At 41.9% G+C, this 21,877-nt stretch overlaps 1 protein-coding gene across 1 annotated transcript; it reads left to right on the top strand.

Moving 5' to 3' along the window:
• The first annotated feature begins 2,599 nt into the window (after positions 1-2,599).
• Positions 2,600-20,867, top strand: tmem161b (transmembrane protein 161B). Its single transcript, XM_041936910.1, has 12 exons — positions 2,600-2,799; positions 8,376-8,479; positions 9,518-9,598; positions 11,125-11,222; positions 11,331-11,487; positions 12,882-13,033; positions 13,138-13,198; positions 13,313-13,453; positions 14,893-15,006; positions 16,111-16,285; positions 17,080-17,176; positions 17,278-20,867. The coding sequence occupies exons 1-12, from the start codon at positions 2,797-2,799 to the stop codon at positions 17,565-17,567; spliced, it is 1,473 nt and encodes a 490-aa protein (XP_041792844.1). The 5' UTR covers positions 2,600-2,796; the 3' UTR covers positions 17,568-20,867.
• The last annotated feature ends 1,010 nt before the right edge of the window (positions 20,868-21,877 follow it).

Genomic DNA, 21,877 nt, shown 5'->3' with positions numbered 1-21,877 from the left:
TGACACACATTTCAAACTGTTGTTTGATTAATAAAAGAAGGAAACGATGTATAATGCTCACCAGCACTCACACACAAAAAGAACTGCCATTAAAAATGAATCGTGACATTGAACAATGAGACTATTTGATTGACTAGGCTGAGATTTTTTACTGTAATATTCTCATCATCTTTATTTATATTGTAAGGCTTGTGAGTTGAAACTCAAAGGAACCAGTAGGCACGGAGGAGATGTCATATGGATTAAACACTAGGAAGGGGTGTGAAACTCTCACAGTACACTGAAGATCCTGGCTATTATGTTTCATCTAAAAATAACAAGCCTGACTAAAAAGAACAGACAACACTGAATGTGAAAAAGAAAAAAAACACACAAGCTCCAGAGAGAATAGAGTTCAAACAGCAGCAGTAATAGTGCTGAGTGTGATATGGAATACAACGAGGAGAATGTACAGTACGAGACTCCCTTCAATTATAAATGAAAAGGAAATCAGTGTGAAATGTATGGAATAACCCAGATATTGAAATAAAACATTGTCTGTGTCTCTCTAGAGCCACTTTTGTGAAACATCCTCCTGTTTTCAAAATCGGAAACATTTCATGTGTCCTGATGTAATTTTTATTTTCTCATGTGAATTACTGCATCGCTTTAACTTTAATTGCATTCATTGCTGACATCATCATTATTAAACAGCTATCTTTGAGATATCTCCGAGGCCTCGGGGCAGAATGCTAATTAACAGGGGAAATGTGCAAGAGAGTAGATTGAGACAGCGTGGCAGCACGGGGCTGCAGTGTGTGTGTGTGCGCGCGTGTCTACATGCCATGAGGGGCTGGTACGATGCATCGAGGGGGTGGGGTAGGCATCCCTGCAATAAGAGAGGAGGGCTTAGCCAGCGTATGCGCATGTGCAAATACAGCCGAGCCCTCTTATAGCCACATGTTGATATGCAGGCCGCTCCATGTCTATAGCTGCAAAGACAAATGCATAAACATGTGTAGTCTGTAAATGTGCCTGAACCACACTGCATGCTTTTCTTAGAATTTTTTTAATTAATGTAATTAGTTATTGCCACTTGATGTGTCTCATTTTCTCCTAACTACAGTACGAGAAGAGGAGCTTTCATCCAATGCTATGACGAGAAAAGTCTTCTTTTACTGCATTTGTGGGGAGAGTTATTTAAAGTAATGCCACTGACAGTAACTTGTTGGTTAACTCTACATATAATTCCTCACTCAGGGTTGTTTTATTGGGATCTCCACTTATTTACCACCTCAGTGTATTATGAAACAAACCCCATCTCATTTGAAATGATATATATATATATATAAAAAAGACCTTAGACCTGCATTCAAAAAGTTTATGTAAACATGTGAAAGTATGAGCAATAGCATTCAATGTAAATAAGTATCTAAAGTATTATTTCTGCAATATGTCCCATTTTGAGCATTGTTTTATTATAGAATTGAACTCGTAATTCATTGTTTATTTGTTCTAATGCTGTAAGTAATGTAGATCTTTATGTTTAACTGTACTTAAATCACTGTCAGAACCTCATGTCTTATCCTCTATTTTGCATGTAAATGCCATAGACTGTGTTCTACAAAACAATAGTAACTCTAACTTTCAGATGCACATGTAGGAGTGCAAAGTAAAATAGTTTCACAGATAGTGGTGGAATACTGTGATCAAGCAGTAACACTCAATAAACTACCAGGACCTACCACAGTTACATTTGGTTCGTGGGGAGAGGCCTTTTTTCACCATCCGCTCACTGAAAGGAAAGGAAAGACAAACCACTGTTATTATATGAACACTTCTGGCACTTCATCATTACACAATCACGAGCTTAAAACAGTCTTTGCTCATCAAACTGTGTAACCCATGTGCATTATTGACATGGAGTTAGAATACAATTAATCCTGTTCTGTTACCACGGTCCTAAAGTTACAGAGGACGCGTTTAAGACTCTCTAAAAGGTTTCAGTTAGTTAGTTCGGACTACATGGCTGTTTTTTTTATTGTCGCCGGCTGTTCTGACTTGCCTTACAGTTAATGACTTAGTTAATACTGTTACAGGGGCAAAGATTATGAGGGTCGAGGATCCCATTACAGCCAGCTTAATTGCGGGTACAGACGCCTACAGTGCTTCGTTTACCAACCGATGCAGCCATGTACAATGTGTGCTGTCAACAATCATATTCTGAAATCAACAAAATTAGAAACTATGAGAAGGTGTTATTTGCCTCTACTCGTTGTGCTCCCACTGCCCACTGCCAGACATCTGATGGAGGTACCGACCTGTCATGTGTGGTGGTGAGTCTTTGCGCTCTTCCGGTTGCGGCGGTCCTAATGGATACTTATAGTGATCTTGATAAATCCTACACAAAATTATAAAGTCTGTTAAATATTACAGTCAAAATAAAAATAACCTGGCATACATGTATATTTGATATGTATTATAAACATATTTTTATTTCAATTCGTGAGAATGAGAATAACAAAATCCTCGTATTTGATTCTATATCTACAGGCATATCTGAAGACACCTCCTTACCCAAAATTTTCAAGTGACCTCTACTGCAGTTGAAAATACTTGGGAGCGGAGGTTGGATCCATTGAATTTTGACGCTATAACCCAACTCTGCAAGGATACGATGACAATTTGAATGAGAAACCCCTTCATTTTGTGCACAACCATCGAAAGAAGGGCTTATGTGCTCCTCGCCGCTTGATTTCCGACTCGGGGTGCTCAGTGTTGTCGGGGAAGAGTCCGTTTCAGCTGCACTGCATCAACATGGTGAGTGTGACAGCGAGCACCTGAACGTAGCGGTTTCTTTTTATTGTCGCACTTCATTTATAGAGCAGTAGTTACTAACATCAGTTTTCATGTGGATGTCGACTGCGACGTTACTAACCCATTTATGTGTTGCTGTGGTTGCAGTGTAACGTTAGCTTAGCTTGCTAGCCACAGCAGGTGCTTGTAGCCGGCTGGTCAGTGTTGCTATTTAGCTAGCGTTAGCTAAAAGTGGACGTCTACAGTCTTGCGACGTTAGGGGTATATGATGGTTACAGTTTTAGTTTGTGTTTCATCACAGACGATGTTTTGGAGTACTGACATCAGCTATTGTTGTAGGGTAGAAGTTGAGGATAAATTGGAAATACTAGCATGAACGATACCACCATACAGTTAGCATGCCTTTCAGCTTGCATACATGTAGCAGGATACCTTTGGGAGAAGTCAAGGTGTGTTTACCCACTTGACCTGCTCAGGTTGACATTAGGATGCCCTCAGAGGAACTGTAATTACATTTAGTGTATTTGCTGATTTGGTGTAACTTCTTTGCAACTTTCACAAGCGTTTGTTGAACACTGTGATAATCAAATCTAATTTTGTGTCAAGGTTTTTATTAAACCTGGCAGGGAAATGTTTGCATTGTCAGCTCACTGAAGGAAATTGATAGATTAACTGCAACTGATGCACTGTCTGCATGTTTTTCAATACATTTGTATATGTACAAAGAATGGGCATTCATCATAGTGTTCTTTTGTTATTGCAAACAGTAATCTTGAAGTTTCCCTATGAAACACAGTTGGTATCTCTAATCTCAACACAACTGACACAAGTCAAATTGAGAATATGAAATCTAATAAATTGACTTGCTCTCAAAGACAATCAATGAGTTTCTTCTTTGTTCTTCTTTGTTCTTTGTTGTATTTGTTGTATTTACAATTTGTTTTCAGGAATATTTAGGTGTGGTGATTTGTATTATTCTTCAGTTAACACAACCAGAGTGTTGTAATCTGTTGAATGCTGTTGTCTGTGACAGCAGCTAGGAGAGCACAAAAGTGGCAAAACTTACAAATTAGCATTTGGAATGTGGAAATGATTAACAGGCAGGTGTAGTCGTCCATTTTTCAAGCAGGTAGAACAAACAGATAAGGCATGAACATTTCCACTTTATTGTAGTACTAATAGGGTACATTAGTACAAGGGGAGAGGAAAAATGAAATATCAATCTTTAATCTTTTACTGCAATATTAGGTCCATTTTGATATACAGTTTGGCCCATATATAGCTGCAATATTTCTTCTTTGAAAGTGTAGCCTTGTAGTAGTTGAACAGAGAAGGATTGAATACACCAAGCGTAGTCAAGATGAGTGAAACTGGGGAAGCACCGGTCAATAAAGTTAGTTTCATGGGCAAAATAGCAGTGAGGTGTTTGAGCTCTTATGGATGGTGGTTATCACTGCAGTTCCCACTCCCCACCCCCTACAGATTTCATTTGGTTGTTGTGTGGAGGGGGTCAAGCGGACCGGCCAAGATAAGAGAGTCCATGCTGGCTCAATTTCCCCCAGGCCTGGGATCCTTGCAGGGCCCCCACAGAGAATGGTCAGCATCTACCAAGCGAAGGTTGTGTGCCTTTGACCTATATAGCCTGACCAACACTCTCATGGAGAAATGTCTTGAGTCAGAGAGGTTGTGGTTGGTCACGCGTCACATCTTGAAGTGAATGTGATTGCCAAATTAGTGTCACCCACTGTCCCCTCTGTGGCTCCAGAAGAGGTATTGACTTTAGCTTTTGGAGCTTACCCCATGCTGGGTGACGCTGGGGATCCCCATGACCAATTCAAAATATAGGTCTGGTGTGCAGGTCTGGCCTCAGCATCACCATCTTTCACACTTAGGCATCATTCACTGCCCCCTTCTACACCTACTGCAGCCTGACACAGGTTTACCCTTAACTCAGAAATGCATTTATTAGTATTATGTGCAGGGTTGTTCATTATGATGAACGTGTGCTTGTTGTCCGGCCTTATATTGGGAGTAGGATATGTGTGAGCTTAGATGAACATGTCAAACGATCCACAGTGCAGCCCAGAACACAGTTTCTTGTCATCTTGTCATTGCAGAAATTGAAACTACATATTTTTGAATGACGCTAATATAGAAATGAGCTGAAGGCTGAAGTAAAGGTGCTGAGGGCTGGACTAACAAAAAAAGGGGACTTGGTGCAAAAATCAATTAAAGTCAAAGATTCACAAAAACCAGAAAATGATGAGCTGGGGCCTCGTTTTAATTAGTATTTGTTGCTGGAAGGAGAGAATGTGGTGCACAGACACTAAACATTTCCAATAACTGAAAGGCATAAGGTGTGCATCATGCTGGCCAGGATAGGCCAAGCACCCGCTAGATAATGCACCGACCCAGATGACACATTTTGAGGATCTGCATGTCAGCAGAGTCAGTATTTTACTTTTTGAAAAGATTGAGTCCTGTATTAATTTTCCATTCTGTGAAAAACATAATTTTTAATGGACCAGTGCTTCTCAAAATTGCCACCAAGACACACATTAAGCAAAGTGAAATTAGCATTCTAAATTGCCCTTTTAGGGTGAATTCAGGCTCTATTGAGTGGAGTTGAGTGAGGGCAGGGAGTTTTTTTTAGCCTCATGTTATTGATGTGTAAACATGTTGGGAAAATGAAGAAGGCAACAGGATTTATTGCTGTATACTCAGGTAATGAGTTCGCAAGTGTAGATTCACTGCCCAGGTGCTAGCACGGATATGAGACTGTTGTTGGAAAGGAGAGAATATTTTATAGGGGATTAGTTATCTAATTGGTTCTCTTTGCTCAAATGTGTGTCGGCACAGATATCAATGATTCCTGCTGATTGCCAAAGAGATAGGCCAACCTGCAGACCTTAGCCTACAGTGAGTGGATAAAAGCGCAGCATGATGGGAATGATTTTGGCCTCTTAAGCCTAAGTGAATATTGATCTAACTGTGCTGGGTTGATATTGAGCTCCTTATGTTGCTAAATCTTTTGGTGCCTACCACAGGAGTGCTGGCTGTTCATTCTCCTGGGCACATAGCGGCTAACATTATGGAATTTAATGAACATGGTATTTACACCACGAAATGTACTCAGATTACAGTATGGTTAGTTAATATTTAAATCCCTTCAAATTAATTTAATGTATAATTAATTGGAAAAGCTCGTGTGTTTAAAAATAAGTTATCATTACATTTTATTTTATCAAAGTAAAAGTGGTCATTTATGATATGTATCTCATGTCGCTCTCCAGGTAATTTCAAATTGCATCAGCCATACCTCTCATGACACTGCGCATTTTCTGGAAAAAGGAATTTATGAACTGTTCATAGATGAAATAACCAGATGTTAATGTCATTTTTTGGCCAATCTAAATACATTGAATCCAGCATTGCCTTGAAACAGTCCTACTCTTGACTTCTTATACAAACTTGATTCCAAAAACATTGGGACGCTGTTTAAACATCAATAAAAACAGAATGCAATCATTTGCAAATGAATTATGTTTACCAACAACGGTTTTACGAAGTGTTCCTGAGCCCACGTAGTAATATCCTTTATACAATCATGTGTTCACAAAGTCAACCGAGCCTTTGGAGGATGCCCCTTTCATACCACAGGTGATACCACCTGTTACCAATGAAGCTGTTTACCTGTGGAATGCTTTACAACCAAAGCTATTAAACTACTTTAGTAGAAGCAGTATGTAGCAGCCTCTTCTGTTTGCCAAACTTCATTAAACTCAAGATGTGAATCATCATGTCAGCCAACATTGGGTCATCACATCTATCCCTAAGCCGCAAATGTATAGACTTGAAGTTTCACCAATCCTGCAAGGGGCATCTTACGTTCTGCAGAGTAGTGGGAAATCCCAGGCACTCAAACATGCCATGCTGTTTACTATGGTGCTACATGAGAGTTGTCAGTGATGTGAGATAGTCATGTGATTGAGAGACATTATAGTCACTTAAATCAAGGTGTGTATGACTTTAAAGTACTTCGGAGCGGATATCAGGGTGGAAGTAGAAGTATGTTGGTAGCCTGAAAGATTTGCCACAGCCTCACTTTTTGGTGCTACACCTCTGCAGGCCTTTAAATGAAAACTTTGAAATTATACACACAATGAAATAAGAAAAGACGAGGAATTGCTTTGAGGAGTCTAACATGGTCTATTGCATGTGTTTGGTTTGACTGTGTAACACTGAAGTGATTAACTCCTGGGCTCTACAGTGTGGTGAAATGAAGGTCATTCTGTGTTTGAGCTCTGGATCTTAATCAAAGTTGTGGAGCCTAATCCTTCAACAGCTTTCCCTTCTACAGTATTTACCAAGAAAACACACTTTTCTGTGGCGGCTGATGGTGGCTAGAATGGTTGAAACCATCTAGCTTATGCTTTTTTGGCAGCATTATAATTAACATTAACACCTCACCTAGAGGAAAGAGCCATGCAGCAGAGCTCCAGACTAACTTTAGTTCACCTCCATCCCAGAGCCTAATCTTCCCAAAGTGAATGGAAACCCTCCCAAAACCAATATGTGGCCTTTTACTTTGTTATTATCATCTATAGGTGTTAGTTGTAATTGTAATCAATAACAGCTACATACACTTTTTATGTCTGGTTACTTTCATCTCTCACAGACATTTGGTAAAATGATGGAAAGTGTTTGTAACATTGACAAGTACTTTTACCTCCAAGCTGCACTCAGCTGAAGTACTTCAATACATTTATTTACTGTAAACTAATTGTGTTGTCACAGTAAACTGCAGTTCAACCCCAAACACCTTTTCTGATGTCCCCGGGATGATAGGACACCATTGGTCTCGAGCCCTGCAGCAGTCTTGCAAATCAAAAGCGTTTATCCTCTTGGGACCATAAATGTTCTAAAACACATTTCATGGGAATGTACAGCTAGATTCTGTCCACAAGGAGCTCCTGATGGTGGAGCTATAGGAAAGGTCAGGGGTCATGGTCACCAAAAGTATTGCAATTCTGCCAGCAGCATCATTGATAAAACAGCACCAGGTCTATTAGCTCACCTCTGTCAGTTAAGAGCTAAGTCCTCGGAAACACGACAGGCAGTGTTAAAGAGTTTGCATTATTATATCACAGACAGTACATATGCACAGTTGGTTTATATTGTTAGGAAGTAAACCGTCAAAGTCTGTCGTAACGACTAAACACAAGCCTCTCTGCACTGCAGCCTTGAAGTTTGTTGGGACAACACGCTGCATGTGGTGCCTGCTGAAAACATATCATTGTGTGTATCAACAAGTTAGTCCGTTGGTGTGTTGAGAGGCATGTTTAAAGAATTGTATTGGTCACATGAGCACTTGCATTTAAGGTGTGATGTCAAGACATTTGAAGAGAATGTTGGACTTCAGATTCCACTTTAAACACTTTTTGAGGTGCAATTAGAAGATATGCTTCAGCCTTTATCAGTCTACAGTTTATAAACCTATACTTCTTATGTGCAATTGCTGTGTGGCATGTCTAATTACTATTTAAATGTGATTTTAAACCCCCATCCTATTTCCACAGGGTGTGATCGGTGTGCAGCTGGTGGTTACCATGGTAATGGCCAGTGTAATTCAGAAAATCATACCTCATTATTCCTTCGCAAGATGGCTACTCTGCAGTGGCAGGTAATGTAATATCCCGTACACCACGTTTCCACCGCTACAGCTGAACTTGCCTTCTGAGAAGTTCATTTTAAAAAGAGTCCAGAACAATTGGGATCAAAATGTTTACTCACAGAGTGTTCAAAAGCCTTCGGACAGAAGAAGAAGAAAAAAAAAGGATCATGAAATCACACTGCAAAGACCAAAGGCCGTCAAAATATCGGGGTGACCCGAGAGGACGGTGCATGAAAATAAAGTGCCCGCCTCATTTCCTCTAATTAGAGCCACATATGTTTTTCAACAGCTTCTTGGAACACACTTAATAATTAATTCACTTTCCTTTCCAGAGCACTGCTGAAACATTTTTTGAAAACTTTTACCCCAAGCAAGCGGCCTAGAGTGTCCCTCCAGAATATTTTGTAATTCATTTTCCATCATAAATAAACGTGCATGGGGAAAAAAAACAAGATGTTCTCCTTCTGCCCGGCTCTAGCACACAGAGCGCTGCTCGGGATGCTCCGACAAGAGGGTTTCTAAACAAAGTTAAGGAGGGTGCCTGAAAATGTTTGTCTTCTAAAGGACGCTCTCAAATAAGCTGCTGTCCTTCAGGACAGATAACCTTGCTGTTGTAAAGCCTCTCACGTGTGTTTTTTGTATTTGTAAAGTTACTGATATAAAGTAAAGGTCTGGGAAATGTTTGTTTTGTTAATGCGTATGTTGTTTGTGAGTTAATCAGAGGATTTTAAGCAATTGTTGCGTTAAGGAGTGATGTTTAGGCATTTTAAGATTTTGATAATAAGGAAGCCCCTCTTATTCTTACAGTAAATTGAAGTGAGCAGACAAGTTATTGTCCAATATGTCTCCCAAATCACTTAACCTCATCTTTCCATACTTCAGAATCAACACGGTCAATTATTTTATACTGTAAATTTTAATAATATACAAGGACGACAAATAGGTTTGTGCTCTAAATATCTGCTTAGTCGCGTCCCCTTTCTTACTCTTTCCTCCTGTCCATTTCTGAGCCTGATTCCACGTCTCTGTCCTTTTCTTTGTTCGCAGTCTGCGGTGGTATCAGCACCCTACGGAAGATGAGTTGAGGAGCTTAGCCGGGAAACAAAAAGGACAGAAGAGGAAAGACAGGTAGGTGGGGGGTGGTGGGTGGTGGGTGCGGGCTGGAATGAAGAAGGGCTTTTGTTTGGGGAGGGGGGGTCGGAGAAATGCAGTGGCACAGAGGAGGTACGAAAGGCACTCCTTTCATCAGAGAGGAAAGAAAAGATGAGAAGCAGACATTTGAGATGGATGGAGACCACAAGCATGTCAGCAAACAGATGAAGCTGATGTGTTTATGTGGCTCATTTAAGGCCTGTTTGAAGTAAAGAGACAGAAGTCTGTTTTTGTTGTTTTGCTCCTTTATGGCTCTTCATCGAGGCTCAGAGCAACTCGGCTTAGAAGTGGCCCTGTCTCGCAGATGTGAGGAAAGTTGGTCCTGTTTTTGGAGCCATTACTATTTAGGCTATTTTAGGGGATGACAGTTTAAAAGGATTGCATCTCCTCTGAAATCAAAGTTTCCCAAACAGCATTATGTCTTCAAAGTGGTCAGATGTCAAGCTTTGATTCTGGAAGATGGTTTTTCTTCAAGGCTACTTTGCAATTAAAATAAAAGTGCTATTCAATTTTTAGGGCTGCAGGTGGAACTTGCGCCATATGTTGAACATGTGAATTTAGCGCCGTTTCCTTTGTGCTCTCCTTTTAAATGTGGATCTAAATTGAAGCCGCAACCGAAAGTTAATCCTTACTCTTCCTCATGGTGTCCAGCTCCTAACTTTTTTTGCAGCGCGGTCCTTTCTCTGACCCTGTATGAGGCAGGTCAAGGCTCTCTAGCACCACATGTTCAGTAATCCCTTGAAGAAAAAAGATGGACCCACTGTCCTTTTGCCAGCTCGTGCCATGCAGCTCCGTTCCCTTTGTTAACAGTCTGACTCTCTCAGTCAGGGGCGAAGCTGAGCCCCCTTTTTTTTCCTGTCAGGTGCCTCAGAGATGAAATCTGTCCAGGGCATGTTTGGCCCTTGAGTCTTACAGTGGTATTGTCCTGTGAATACAGTGCACACACAGGGCTGAACAAACAAAGCCCAGAACTGAGGAGGCCCACCAGACAGTTGTTCAAGCCCAAAGAACGGCTCTCCATTAGCCTGCTGTTGGCGATTTAGAGCTGCTTATGCATTGTCCCTCGTGGTCATGGGAGAGTCCTGTAGTGTTTGATGTAAGAAAAAAAAAAAAAGTAACTAGACCTCTGCCAGCCATTGCATTTGGATGCCAGAGCTGCATTGAACACCACAAAAAGAAGGGTTTTTGCCTGTGATTCACTATCACAATGACTATTTCGGAGATAGGAAATATTTACTAATATTTTCCACAGATATACAGTAAAAAAACTGCAGAAATGAGTGGACTTGCTATTTCTTTTCAATTGTATAAAAGGCAAGATGAGATAAAAACACAAAAGAAAAGGTCTGCTAGGACAACTGTAACCATTTCTTTTCTGTATAATTATGTATTTTAGAGTTTGTATCACAGCATTTAAAAAAAATAAAACTCTGATTACTTGCTTTTTGATTTGCTTGTCTCTGGCTAAATGTCTTGTTTTGCTGCCATCCTCTTTGCCCCAGGAAGTACAACGGTCACATAGACAATAAGCCGCTAACAGTTCCCAAGGACATAGACTTACAGCTGGAGACGAAATGCATCACAGAAGTCGACACGTTAGGTAGGACAAATGTCGAAAGCTGAATAGTGACTGTTCAGTCGCACACTTCATGTTTGTATATGCTGCGCTGTGTATTTTTGGATTCATTGATGCTCTTTATGCCCCCAGCATTGCACTACTTCCCGGAGTTCCAGTGGCTGGTGGATTTCACCGTAGCTGCTACTGTGGTCTATCTGATAACAGAGCTCTACTACAGCGTGGCTCAGGCCTCAGGAGAGATGAACATCAGCGTGGTCTGGTGCCTGCTAGTGCTCGCTTTTGTCATGTATCCTTACATCGGTGACTTCTTACATCATGTTTCGCTTTTTTTCTAATCAGACTGCTCGTCAGCGTTTCGGAGTGAACTGTTCTTTAAATTTAAACACATTTATGCTGTTGCATTATGTCCGTTGGTGGGTTGGCAACATCTGTGGACTCTCCTCTGCACATTTCCATTATTTTCACTTTACATTCTTCACAGCCGTCATAGGTTAATGTCTCTTTGTCTTTAAGAGACCAAATCATTCCGGCTTGATTGTGTGGATGCGGCAGTGGTGGAGACTCTAAAATGACTGCCAAAGCTCCTACTGGCTTGACTTCCAGCGCCTTTATGCTCCACAGCTACCTGCTATTTTGCGCCGCTGAATGATGGTTAAATAATATGCATTATCCTTGCCACCAACCACAGGGATCAATCTTTCCAGTGCTCCTGGTCGGGCCCGGCTCACCGCGGTCAGATGGTGTGTCATTTCCTGCCTACGTCGGAGATTGGAGGCCCAATTTTCACAGCCCAACAGACCGATATGCTCGGGGAAAAGGACAGACTGTGGAACAGATGAAATGGGACTATGAAGATGAAGATGAGGGAAGAGGTTGGCTCAATATATGTGTTAATGGGACACTTGATTTCAGTTTTCCTATTTCAGCTCTGATGATATGTTTAAGACTCTTGCCCAGGAGATCAGCTCTGCTGCCTTAACGGCCACTGATAACGAGGGAGCAGCATGCTCGCTCTGCGGGTATCTGCATCTTATGGTTCCTCGCTTTTTCATCCTTTTTTTTTTTTTTTTCTCATAAATGTGACTGCATGTCCTCACCTTCGGCCAATGTTGACAGGCCAGCCCGACAGTGTATTAATTGCAGCCCACCATGTGATGGCTCAGACGCGACTGTTTCTCTTTTCAGCCTCATGCTGGCTCAGACTTGTCTGGTGAGTGTTTATACAGCTGTCTCCACAGCACTGAATAGAGGGGAAAAAAGACAAGAAAGAAGACTCCATTGGATTGAATACCATTCTTGAAATGGACTAAAAGGGAGTGAAAAATTGCCATGCTGTCACCTGAAATGCTGCAGAAACTGGGAGTTTCATCTCCGTGGCGACCAGAGTTCGCTTGAAGAACACGGTCTGTCCTTCGTCTTCTGATCAGTGGGGTCGGGGGCAGAATAAAATGCTATTACAACCTCAGTGGCGGGCATTGGAGCCGAAGACCCACGCATTCTCTGCCCACACCTGCTGGGTACCAGGGCTGGTGTAATGGGTGGAGGGTTGATTGCAGAGACTCCTTTCTGTTTCTCTTGAACATGTGAAATGTACTGAAAATATATCTGCAAAGCGGATTGTATTTACTTTGTATGCCAGTGTGCTTCTGGAGATGTTTTCCCTTGACTCCGTTCCCACAGTAAGACCCTTTTCTCTCTAACGGCGCACTACTTCAAGCTGGAGGAAGGAGGCGAGCGTTCACTCTGCATTACTTTTGCTTTCTTCTTTTTTGTCAAAGCCATGGCCATTCTCATTGTCACCGAAAACTACCTGGAGTTTGGTCTGGAGACAGGTTAGTGCTCCACATTCTCCCGAATGAACCCGTTAGTCACAACCAAATTTGATTAATTTTGCCAGCGGTGTGTGAGTCACTGTCAAACATTTCTTCATCTCTAGGCTTTGCAAACTTCTCTGACAGTGCTCTACACTTTCTGCAGCACCAGGGCTTAGAGTCCCAGTAAGTACAAAATCAGTATTCTCACAGTATCATTTTTGTTTTCTCTGCCTTCATGAATTCTTTATGACTCATGAAACTACAATAGTATCTCACTATGTGTTTTCTCGTTCACAGGGGTCCCATATCTAAACTCACCTTCAAGCTGATCCTGGCCCTGCTCTGCTCCCTGATTGGAGCATTCCTAACTTTCCCTGGTCTACGATTGGCCCAGATGCACCTGGATGCACTCAATCTGACCACAGCCAAATTTACACAGTGAGTCTACTACAGTTATTGTCTTCCCTTCTGTGGTCACTCATGTATTTTTCATTAAATACTTTTGATGCCTTCCTTATCCTTAACCCTTGCACCCCACAGCGCGGCGGTGGGTTTGAAAGCATGTTTTCTTTAAAAAAAAGCCAGAAAATACAAAAACTAATCAGATTCGCTTGACAAAAAATTCAATTCCACAGTGAAAAATCAACTGAACTTCAGTTTGAAAGAGCCTGGTTTTGTAGAGGATTTTATGTGGATCCCCCGTTTTATGACTTATGGCATTATAACTGTGTTGTACTGCACAAAAGACATTTTTGAGCTCTCCCTACGTCTAAACATGATTGTGCTGTTCCCATAGAGGTGCAGGACTTATTCCATTATTATATTGCAGTGAAAAACAAGCCCCCAGTGAGTAAAAATGTGACAGGAGCAAAAGAAATGCCAGAAACTGCTTGTAATGAGGATGCAAAAAAAGTGAAAAGTCATGACAATCTTTGTTGAAGCAAGACCTTTTAAGATCAGTTCCTGGTCAGGGAAAAACTCCGCTTTGTTTTTTACTGTTGCCAGTGTGCTTTAGAGCCGCTTCAGTCGCCCTTTCTCCAGACTCAACCTTGAGCGTCGGCTCTAATGTTTATCCTCGCTCATTTTCTCAACAGTGGTATTTGCAGTGAAAGCAAGTAACTTTCATGTCGTCCCACATAAATGAAGGAATTGTTTCTGATAAAGGAAAAAGCTCCAGGACGGTCTGCTGTATCTGTGGCTCAAGGCTTAATTAATACACGATGTGCTCAGATGGGCCTCAAACACAGTGCTCAAGTAGTACTGAGAAGCCAAATATAGTGCAGTTGAACTTGTCGCCCATTATTCAGCGTGTCAGATACGAGAGGAAGCACCCTGTGAGTCAGATGAAGACTTCCTCAGTCGGGGCGGATTTCTATTTCAGAACTCGCTGGGTGGCATGTCTACGACCATGATAGGGGGTGCAGAGCAGGGAGCACGTCGCATCCAGATAATCCACTTTGGCATAGCAGACTCTCCAAAATGGCCTCCCCTTCCATTCCCCCTCTTAACTGTCATGAGCTTACATCCTCAGACCCTGTCACTAGCAGGGATTATCTCCAAGCCCTTCAAAATATGCGCCTTGGTTATCTTCTCACCCCTCTCAGGAAAAGTTGCATTGATAGCATGGACCTTATTTCTACGTCGGCTTCAAATTTGAGATTAAAAAGCAAGATTTCAGTGTTGCTTTTTTCTCACATGCACGGGAGGTATCGATGATTCTGAGCAATCAAACCTGTATTTATCAATCGCTGTTTGGATTTTCTTCAGTGGTCTGAGGTCTTCTGACACTCTTGCCACCAGGAGCACAAGTTGTTGCATGTCTCGATTGGTTTAAGTGGACATCCTCTCCTTCACCTCCCTTTTTTTTTTTCCTGTAGGACTCTGCTTCATATCAACTTCCTGTCCCCTCTTATCATGGTCCTGCTGTGGGTGAAGCCCATTACCAAGGACTACATAATGAACCCCACTCTGGACAAGGAGAGTGTGCCTTTGTAAGTATGAGTAATTATCCGGTTCCAAAAGCTGGAATGTAAATTCAAAATTTTACCTTAAATAACTGCTTTCAAGCTCATGTGTGAGGTTGCCTGAACACATCTGGAAAACAAGCGTGTGCTGTAAGTGTACATACTCACACCGTTTGTTGATTGATCTGTACTCTGAAGGCAAACAGGTTGGACTCCCTTGATATCTTGCAAGCTAATTACCTGCCATTCAAACAGGAGGGACGGGACAACACCGCAAAGCTGTGAAAATAAAAGTAATTGTGGCTTTTGTGCTGGAAAGTGGATGTAAACAATGTAACAGCAATTATGAAAATGGAATTTACAACGGTTCAGTGAGATAAGGGATGTATTCAGCTCATAGATGAAGTGACAGTACACACATTGTCTACTTGGGTTAAAATTAGACCGTAAACAAATTTAGTCATACCTCAGGGGAAGCTCTTTATTGTATCTCTAACTGTTGTCGTTTGTTAGCTCTCTCCAAGATAACAGCTTTCATTTGTTGCAAGTTTGAATTCTGTCATGTGTCAAACTTTGTTCTGATGCTGACAGTGCCTGTGATACTATCAAGGTCAAACATGATTAGGTCTGATTTCATGTTACAGTACCCCCCCTTTGCACCTTTTTATCTCTCAATTTCACCCTCTTGTACATTTTCTTCTGAGTTGTTTACGACTCCTTTGCTCTTATTATCTTTGCTGTCTGTCTCGATGACTACGTTTACATGCGCAAGATATTCCGGTTATTGCCCTTATTCCTGAAAGAACAGTATTCCAACTTAGCTGATTACAAAAATAATGTAAATGAATATTTCCACGGCAACAGACTCCCTCTTTCATTCGTTCAACCACCTTTTTGAAAAGGTTGATGTTGCGATATTTGCACATATCCAGAAACCTGTTGATATCCAGGTCTTTCACGATGTTTAACAGGAGGTGTGTTTTTCCTTCCGACCAGAAATGTGGACTTTTCTTTTGTGCATTCGTCTCTGTGTGCATTGTCTCTGCCTACCCTCCAAATGATGCTGCAGCTACATGATGTGTTGAGTCTGTCATCCCTTCATCACCTCCACTGTCTTTCTGTCAATATCAGGATGACGGAGCAGACGTATGATACCTTGCGGTTATGGACCATCATACTGATGTGTATACTCCGGCTCGCTATGATGAGACATCATTTGCAGGCCTACCTCAACCTGGCCCAGAAGGGTGTGGACCAGATGAAGAAGGAAGCAGGACGGATAAGTACTGTTGACCTGCAGAAGATGGTGAATGAAATAAGAGATAAAATAATCCTTATTATACCCTTCTGCAAGTCTGCAGAAATATAAAATGATATCATTATATCTCACTTTACACATCGCATACGCTGTTGAAGGGATTTAAAGGTAACCGCTTAGATGGAGCCACCTTGCTGGATTTGCAGAGGTGGAGAAATTCAGGAGTTCAGCCAATTTCCCTTTTTTAAAAACAAATATAGACACATTTCAGGTCCGGTCTTTGTGAATTAAGGAACAGAGCGTAAAACCCGGTCATCTGTGCACAGGACATGCATTATGCAGGAGGCATGCAGCCCACCTGTGGCGCACTTGGAAATTGGATACATTATCAGCCAGCGTGTTTAGGACCGGCATCAGTAGCGGCCAAACACATCAGCTCATGTCCTCGCCTCTAAAAGCTCTCCCCGATATAAAGCGCTGATAGTTTGGTCCAGTGCAGACCTCTCCTGTGTTACAACTCAGAGTCTTCTCCAGGATGCAAGTCCAAATAGTAGAATATATGGTGCTGCAAATACAGGCATGTATGTTGTGAGATGAATGTCATTTGTAGGCTTAGTGAAAGAGTCCAGTGACCGTCATCATCATTAAAAATGCTGTTTGTCTCACAAGATATAACAGTATTAAAACTGATATACTGCCCTACTAGATCATGAGGGGATGTTTGAGGGGAGAAACAAAAAGTAGAGGTTGGTGTTAAACCTCGAGTTCTTGCAAAATGTGTTGTTAAACAGTTTGTGCCCAAGCCCATAGTGATGCAATTCCTCTCCTCCAATTTCACCCAGGTTGCACGTGTTTTTTACTACTTGTGTGTAATCGCACTACAGTATGTGGCGCCGCTGGTGATGCTGCTGCATACGACTTTGCTGCTAAAAACCTTAGGTGAGTCGTGCACCACTTGTTAATTTTCCAATTTGGAATATCTCTTTGCCTTCAAGTTCAAGCTTTTCTTTTTTTTCCTCCCTTTGCCTCATTTATTGCAGGTGGACACTCCTGGTGGGTCTATCCTGAAGAAGACCTTCCTTGCACCCATGAAATGAACTCTGTGATGGGGGCGGCACCAACGGCAGCCCCGACACCAGCTTCAGTGGTGGAAACGGGAGCCCGGGCGTCGGTAGCCCAGCTGTCAGTGGCTCTGGGAGGCCTGCGGACTGTCTTCAGCCCCTTGCTTTTCCGGGGCCTCTTCTCCTTCTTTGCTTGGTGGATTGCCGCCTGCCTCTTCTCCACCTCCCTCTTTGGCCTCTTCTACCATCAGTATCTCATGGCGGCATAGCATCACCAGCCCAGCAGTGGCAGCCAGACCCCCTCAGTGCTCCTGCGTGTTCGGGCCGATCGGAAAGGACTGAGCCGGGGCAACAGAGGCCTATTTATGACTCTGCTCCACAAGTCCTCCTTTCCCTCCTCCCTCCACTGACCACCTCGCAGTGACTGAGCATATCATCCGAGCTCCTGGTTCAACTTCCAGTGCTTCCACCACAGTTGACTCTGTGAACTCGTCATTGTTTTTACTACAACAACGACCACTACCTTTTTATTTGGAGAGCAGGATTTATAAACCTTAATAACAGACAGACTAAAGTATGAGTGAGAATAATATTAATCCGTGTCAGAGGTGTCACGCCACCGTAAAGAGAAATTGTTCCTGTTTTCTGTATGAAATTTGAATGACTTGAGGTAAAATACTGTATCTCAGATGCCGATTTCAATTAATTCTGTATGTTGAAATGTGGTGTGGCAGTTCGGTTCCACCAGTTTTCGATCCATCAACATCTCCAGATTCAGCCCTAAATGCAGACTCTTACAGCTTCATGCACGTCCAGATTTCAGGTTGTTGTCTTGGCTCCTATAAACCAGTTTTGAACATGAATTATTTTACAGACTTATCCAGGAAAAACATCTGGAGTTACTCTTCATCACTAAATACATGCTGTTAATTTTTTTTGGTTGGTGCTTATTTGCCCGGCCTTGTCTTAAAGAGTCATGCAGCTATCTATATTCCAGTAGGCATCAAAGTTCATGATACTGCTAATTTCTAACAGTGAGAGATTGTACAGAAGCGACATTTAGGTCACAGAATATCACTGAATCTGAAGATGTTCATGGAGGCTTATGTATGACTTCATATATAAGCATCATATTGTTTTTCCTCGTCTTTTCCTGCGTTTCGGGGGAGCTGATAACTGCCATGCATGTGCCCCGTGTTCGTCTTTTGATCAAAACTTTCAAATGTGTGCTCAAGCAAAACAGCTTGTATTACTCAAGTGTCTGAATTCCATTGCCACGGACCACAAAAGTGTCAGAGTCTTAAAGTTTTGCGGCAAGGACCAATGCGTCTCTGTTTGCAGGAGGAGGAGGAGGAGGAGGAGGGAGGAGCAGCCTGTGGATATTCGCAGAATGGCTGGTTGGGTAGAGCTGCCATGCAGCTAACCAGGGTGAAGAGAGTGGACAAGAAGAAGAAGAAAAGTAGTACCTGCAGAGGAGGAAGAGGAGGTGTGGAGACATCTCATTGACTTGAAGCTGATGTATTTAAACGTGTCTAATTGAAGTTGCCATCAAGGACAAACGGGAGGCGATCCGACAGATTTGTGATGTTTCATGTGCGTTGTGACCTCCCTGGTTTTATCTGAGCCATTTTAGAAGCTAGGAGAGAATCTGAAGCTCTTTTTTTCGGAGCAGCAGCAGCGATGATTTAAAGGGAGGGCAGCACTTGGGGCTCAGTCCAGGTATGTGCTTGTGTCTGTGTGTCTGTCTGCATGTGTAAGATCTCTGCTCTGGGTCAGCTGTAATCTGAAAGGGCATTGTGATCAAGAGGAGATGATGTCAACTACTGTTGATAAGATACCGCCTTTATGTTCTGCTTTCCTTTTTTTTAAAGTCTTTCTCCCATCCTTTGCTTTTAAACTCATTTGAGAACAATCTTTTTTTTTTTTTTTCCTTTTTCTTACGGATCAAATGGTGAATTTGTAAAAGTTAAGTTTTTTTTTTTAAATGGTGCCAAGTGAGTGTGTCCCCCTGTCCCAGTGTCTGTAGATTTGGTGTCTGCCAGCGTCATCTGGACTACAACTCTGCGGCCTTCCGTTTTCTGTCGATCCATCTCGATCAAGAGAATCACAAGCTCTGGTACACATAACAGTACTCACAGTGTCTCTGCATACTGTGATTCTTCGGTGGGTAAATGTACGCACAAACAATCATCGTGCTCGTGAAGCACTGGCCCAATATGATTGTCCAGCCTATTCAGGAATGTCGGGTACGCGGCGCCGGACCACACAATCTGGTGGCTTCTCATTCTGTCGTTTATTATATCATAGCGCTGTGATTTGTGGATTCCAGCTCTGTGAGTTTTGTACAGAAAACATTTTACAGAGTCGAGCAGCACCATATCACATTTTTACGGTCCTGATGTTGAGAGTTTTCGGTTGCGTCTGTTTTAAACGATGGGGCATATGCACATAATGAATGTATCAATCCTGCCTAATTTCTAGATTGTTTTCATGAAAGTGATTTGTACGGTGAGTTGATTTAACACCCCCCCCCCCCCCATCCCCGCACTTCCTCTACTCATTTTTCGTCTACTACCATCTCTTAAATCTACCTTTCTTTCAAACAAAATCTAATTTGTCCTAATGACTATTTTTATTGATTATCTTTGTTTTTGTATTTATTACACATGTCGAGGCCTGTAAACATTTCTAATTTTAACAGCAAACACTTTATTTTGTTATTGGATTATTGGAGTGCATGATGGCTGAAGTCGGTTTTAAAAACGTGTTTGACAAATCATTTACAGATTAACCTTTTTTTTTTTTTTTTTTGGTAATGTCTGGTCCGTTAAGAAGTAGCTGGGATACTCAGAATTCAGTGGCCTAACGAGGCATTGTTTCTTCTGTTTGCGACCACTCGAAGGGTTTCTTATTCATTGTTGGGTTCACAAAGTAAATTACACACATTGTTGTTCTTTCATGTATTTATTTCTGCTTTAGATTTTGTCTTAAATAAATTATGTTCTTTACTATGTCCTTTTTTTGTTTTAATCCTTGTGCACCATTGTCTTCATGCATGGCTTTAACAGTTGCGCAGCAGGGAGATGGATTCGTTTGCGAAGCTTTGGATGCGTTTGTGACCTACTGGTAAATTCAAAGCAAGGATCTATCCAATGTAGAAGCATGTTTTTTTTGTTGTTTTATTTTTTTGCCAGCTTGCAGTCCCGGAGAAGCAGAAATCTCGGATGGATTTATTGGTCACACTCATTAAATGCTGCAGATGACTAAAGAGAGAAACTGAGGTTAGATATTTAATAGCTCCATATTCACTTTGAGTTTTGTAGGGCAATAAATTACCAAAACGACAGTCAGTATTCCTGTTGAAGCTTGATGATATATGCTCCCTTACAAGAGAAGAACTTCAAAAATGATGCCTCACCAAAGACTGTTTGTGAAAAAGTCGACAGACTCCGTCTGTCTCTGCTTCCTCACTCTCATTCTCTCCTTCCCTCCAAATCATGCCAAGACGAGTAAAAGTCCTTGAAATGGGGTTGAGAACAAAAAGCACATTTTTTGGCATTTGCGTCGGAGTGTGGAAAACTGTTAAATAACTTGAATAAAGTGGTGTTGTTTTTTATACCCTTTTGGCTTTTACTGCAGAGCTGTTTTTTGTTTTTTTGGGGGGGGTTGTGGTATGGCCTTATCGTGGAATTCATACTTGAACGTAGTCGAAGGACATGATGATGATATGCCCTCCTCAGATTCAGCTGTCGGATGCTGAGTTACAACATAGTTGCACACAGATGTCCCTTTCTGAAAGCGCCAGTGTTTTATTCTGTACTTGGACTGTACAAGCACATAATGTCCTCTTCCCAAAGCAATGCTACCATTGCTTTGTACTTAAAGCTTTTCTCTGCACTCGCAGTGGCTCCTTTTTGGGTCCTCAAGGTCTCAGGAAAGATTTGAAATGGCGTATTTTATTTATTTATTTATTTTTTTACTGGACTTATAGTCTTTGAATGATGGTGCTCAATAATACTGTAATTGTGCTTCAGCATCACTCTACTTATGAAATACGTCCTTGTGCAAATTGGCATTGATTTAGGTAGTCAGTGGCCATCGATTTGCTTTTCTTAGTTTGGCTTCTCTATTCTTGTGGGAAATGTTAGTGGAGTAGATAAAGAGATGAAATGACAAACGCTCCCAAACTCCTCTTAATGCACGCCATTCTCTGGGAATAACATAGAGCCAGTTAATACAGGCCTTGAGTGCCATTGTCCACATGAGCGGGAAAACTGGGCCAATGCATTCATTCATAGGTAGACAGATCAATAAGACAGCTTCCAAAACAAACCAGTGGAGAGGTTCCTTTATTCCTCTTGAGTGGAGCCTATTCACCGAGGTCCCTCTCTCCGTAGAGCGGCGTGGAGCTCTGCTTCAGGAAGGGGAGCACAGACCCCCACCCTTCGGTCTCCAGCACAGCCAGAAGAACTGAGAAGGTTCTGGAGGGGTGATTCTATAATAGTGGGCTTTCTGTCTGACACAGAATGGTGATCCCACCCTCATGTCGATTGTGAGAAGCAGCAGCCATGACTGACCT

Source organism: Chelmon rostratus, chromosome 5, assembly GCF_017976325.1.
Source record: "Chelmon rostratus isolate fCheRos1 chromosome 5, fCheRos1.pri, whole genome shotgun sequence".
Lineage (NCBI taxonomy): Eukaryota > Metazoa > Chordata > Actinopteri > Chaetodontiformes > Chaetodontidae > Chelmon > Chelmon rostratus.
This window is presented reverse-complemented; position numbering and strand designations above follow the sequence as displayed.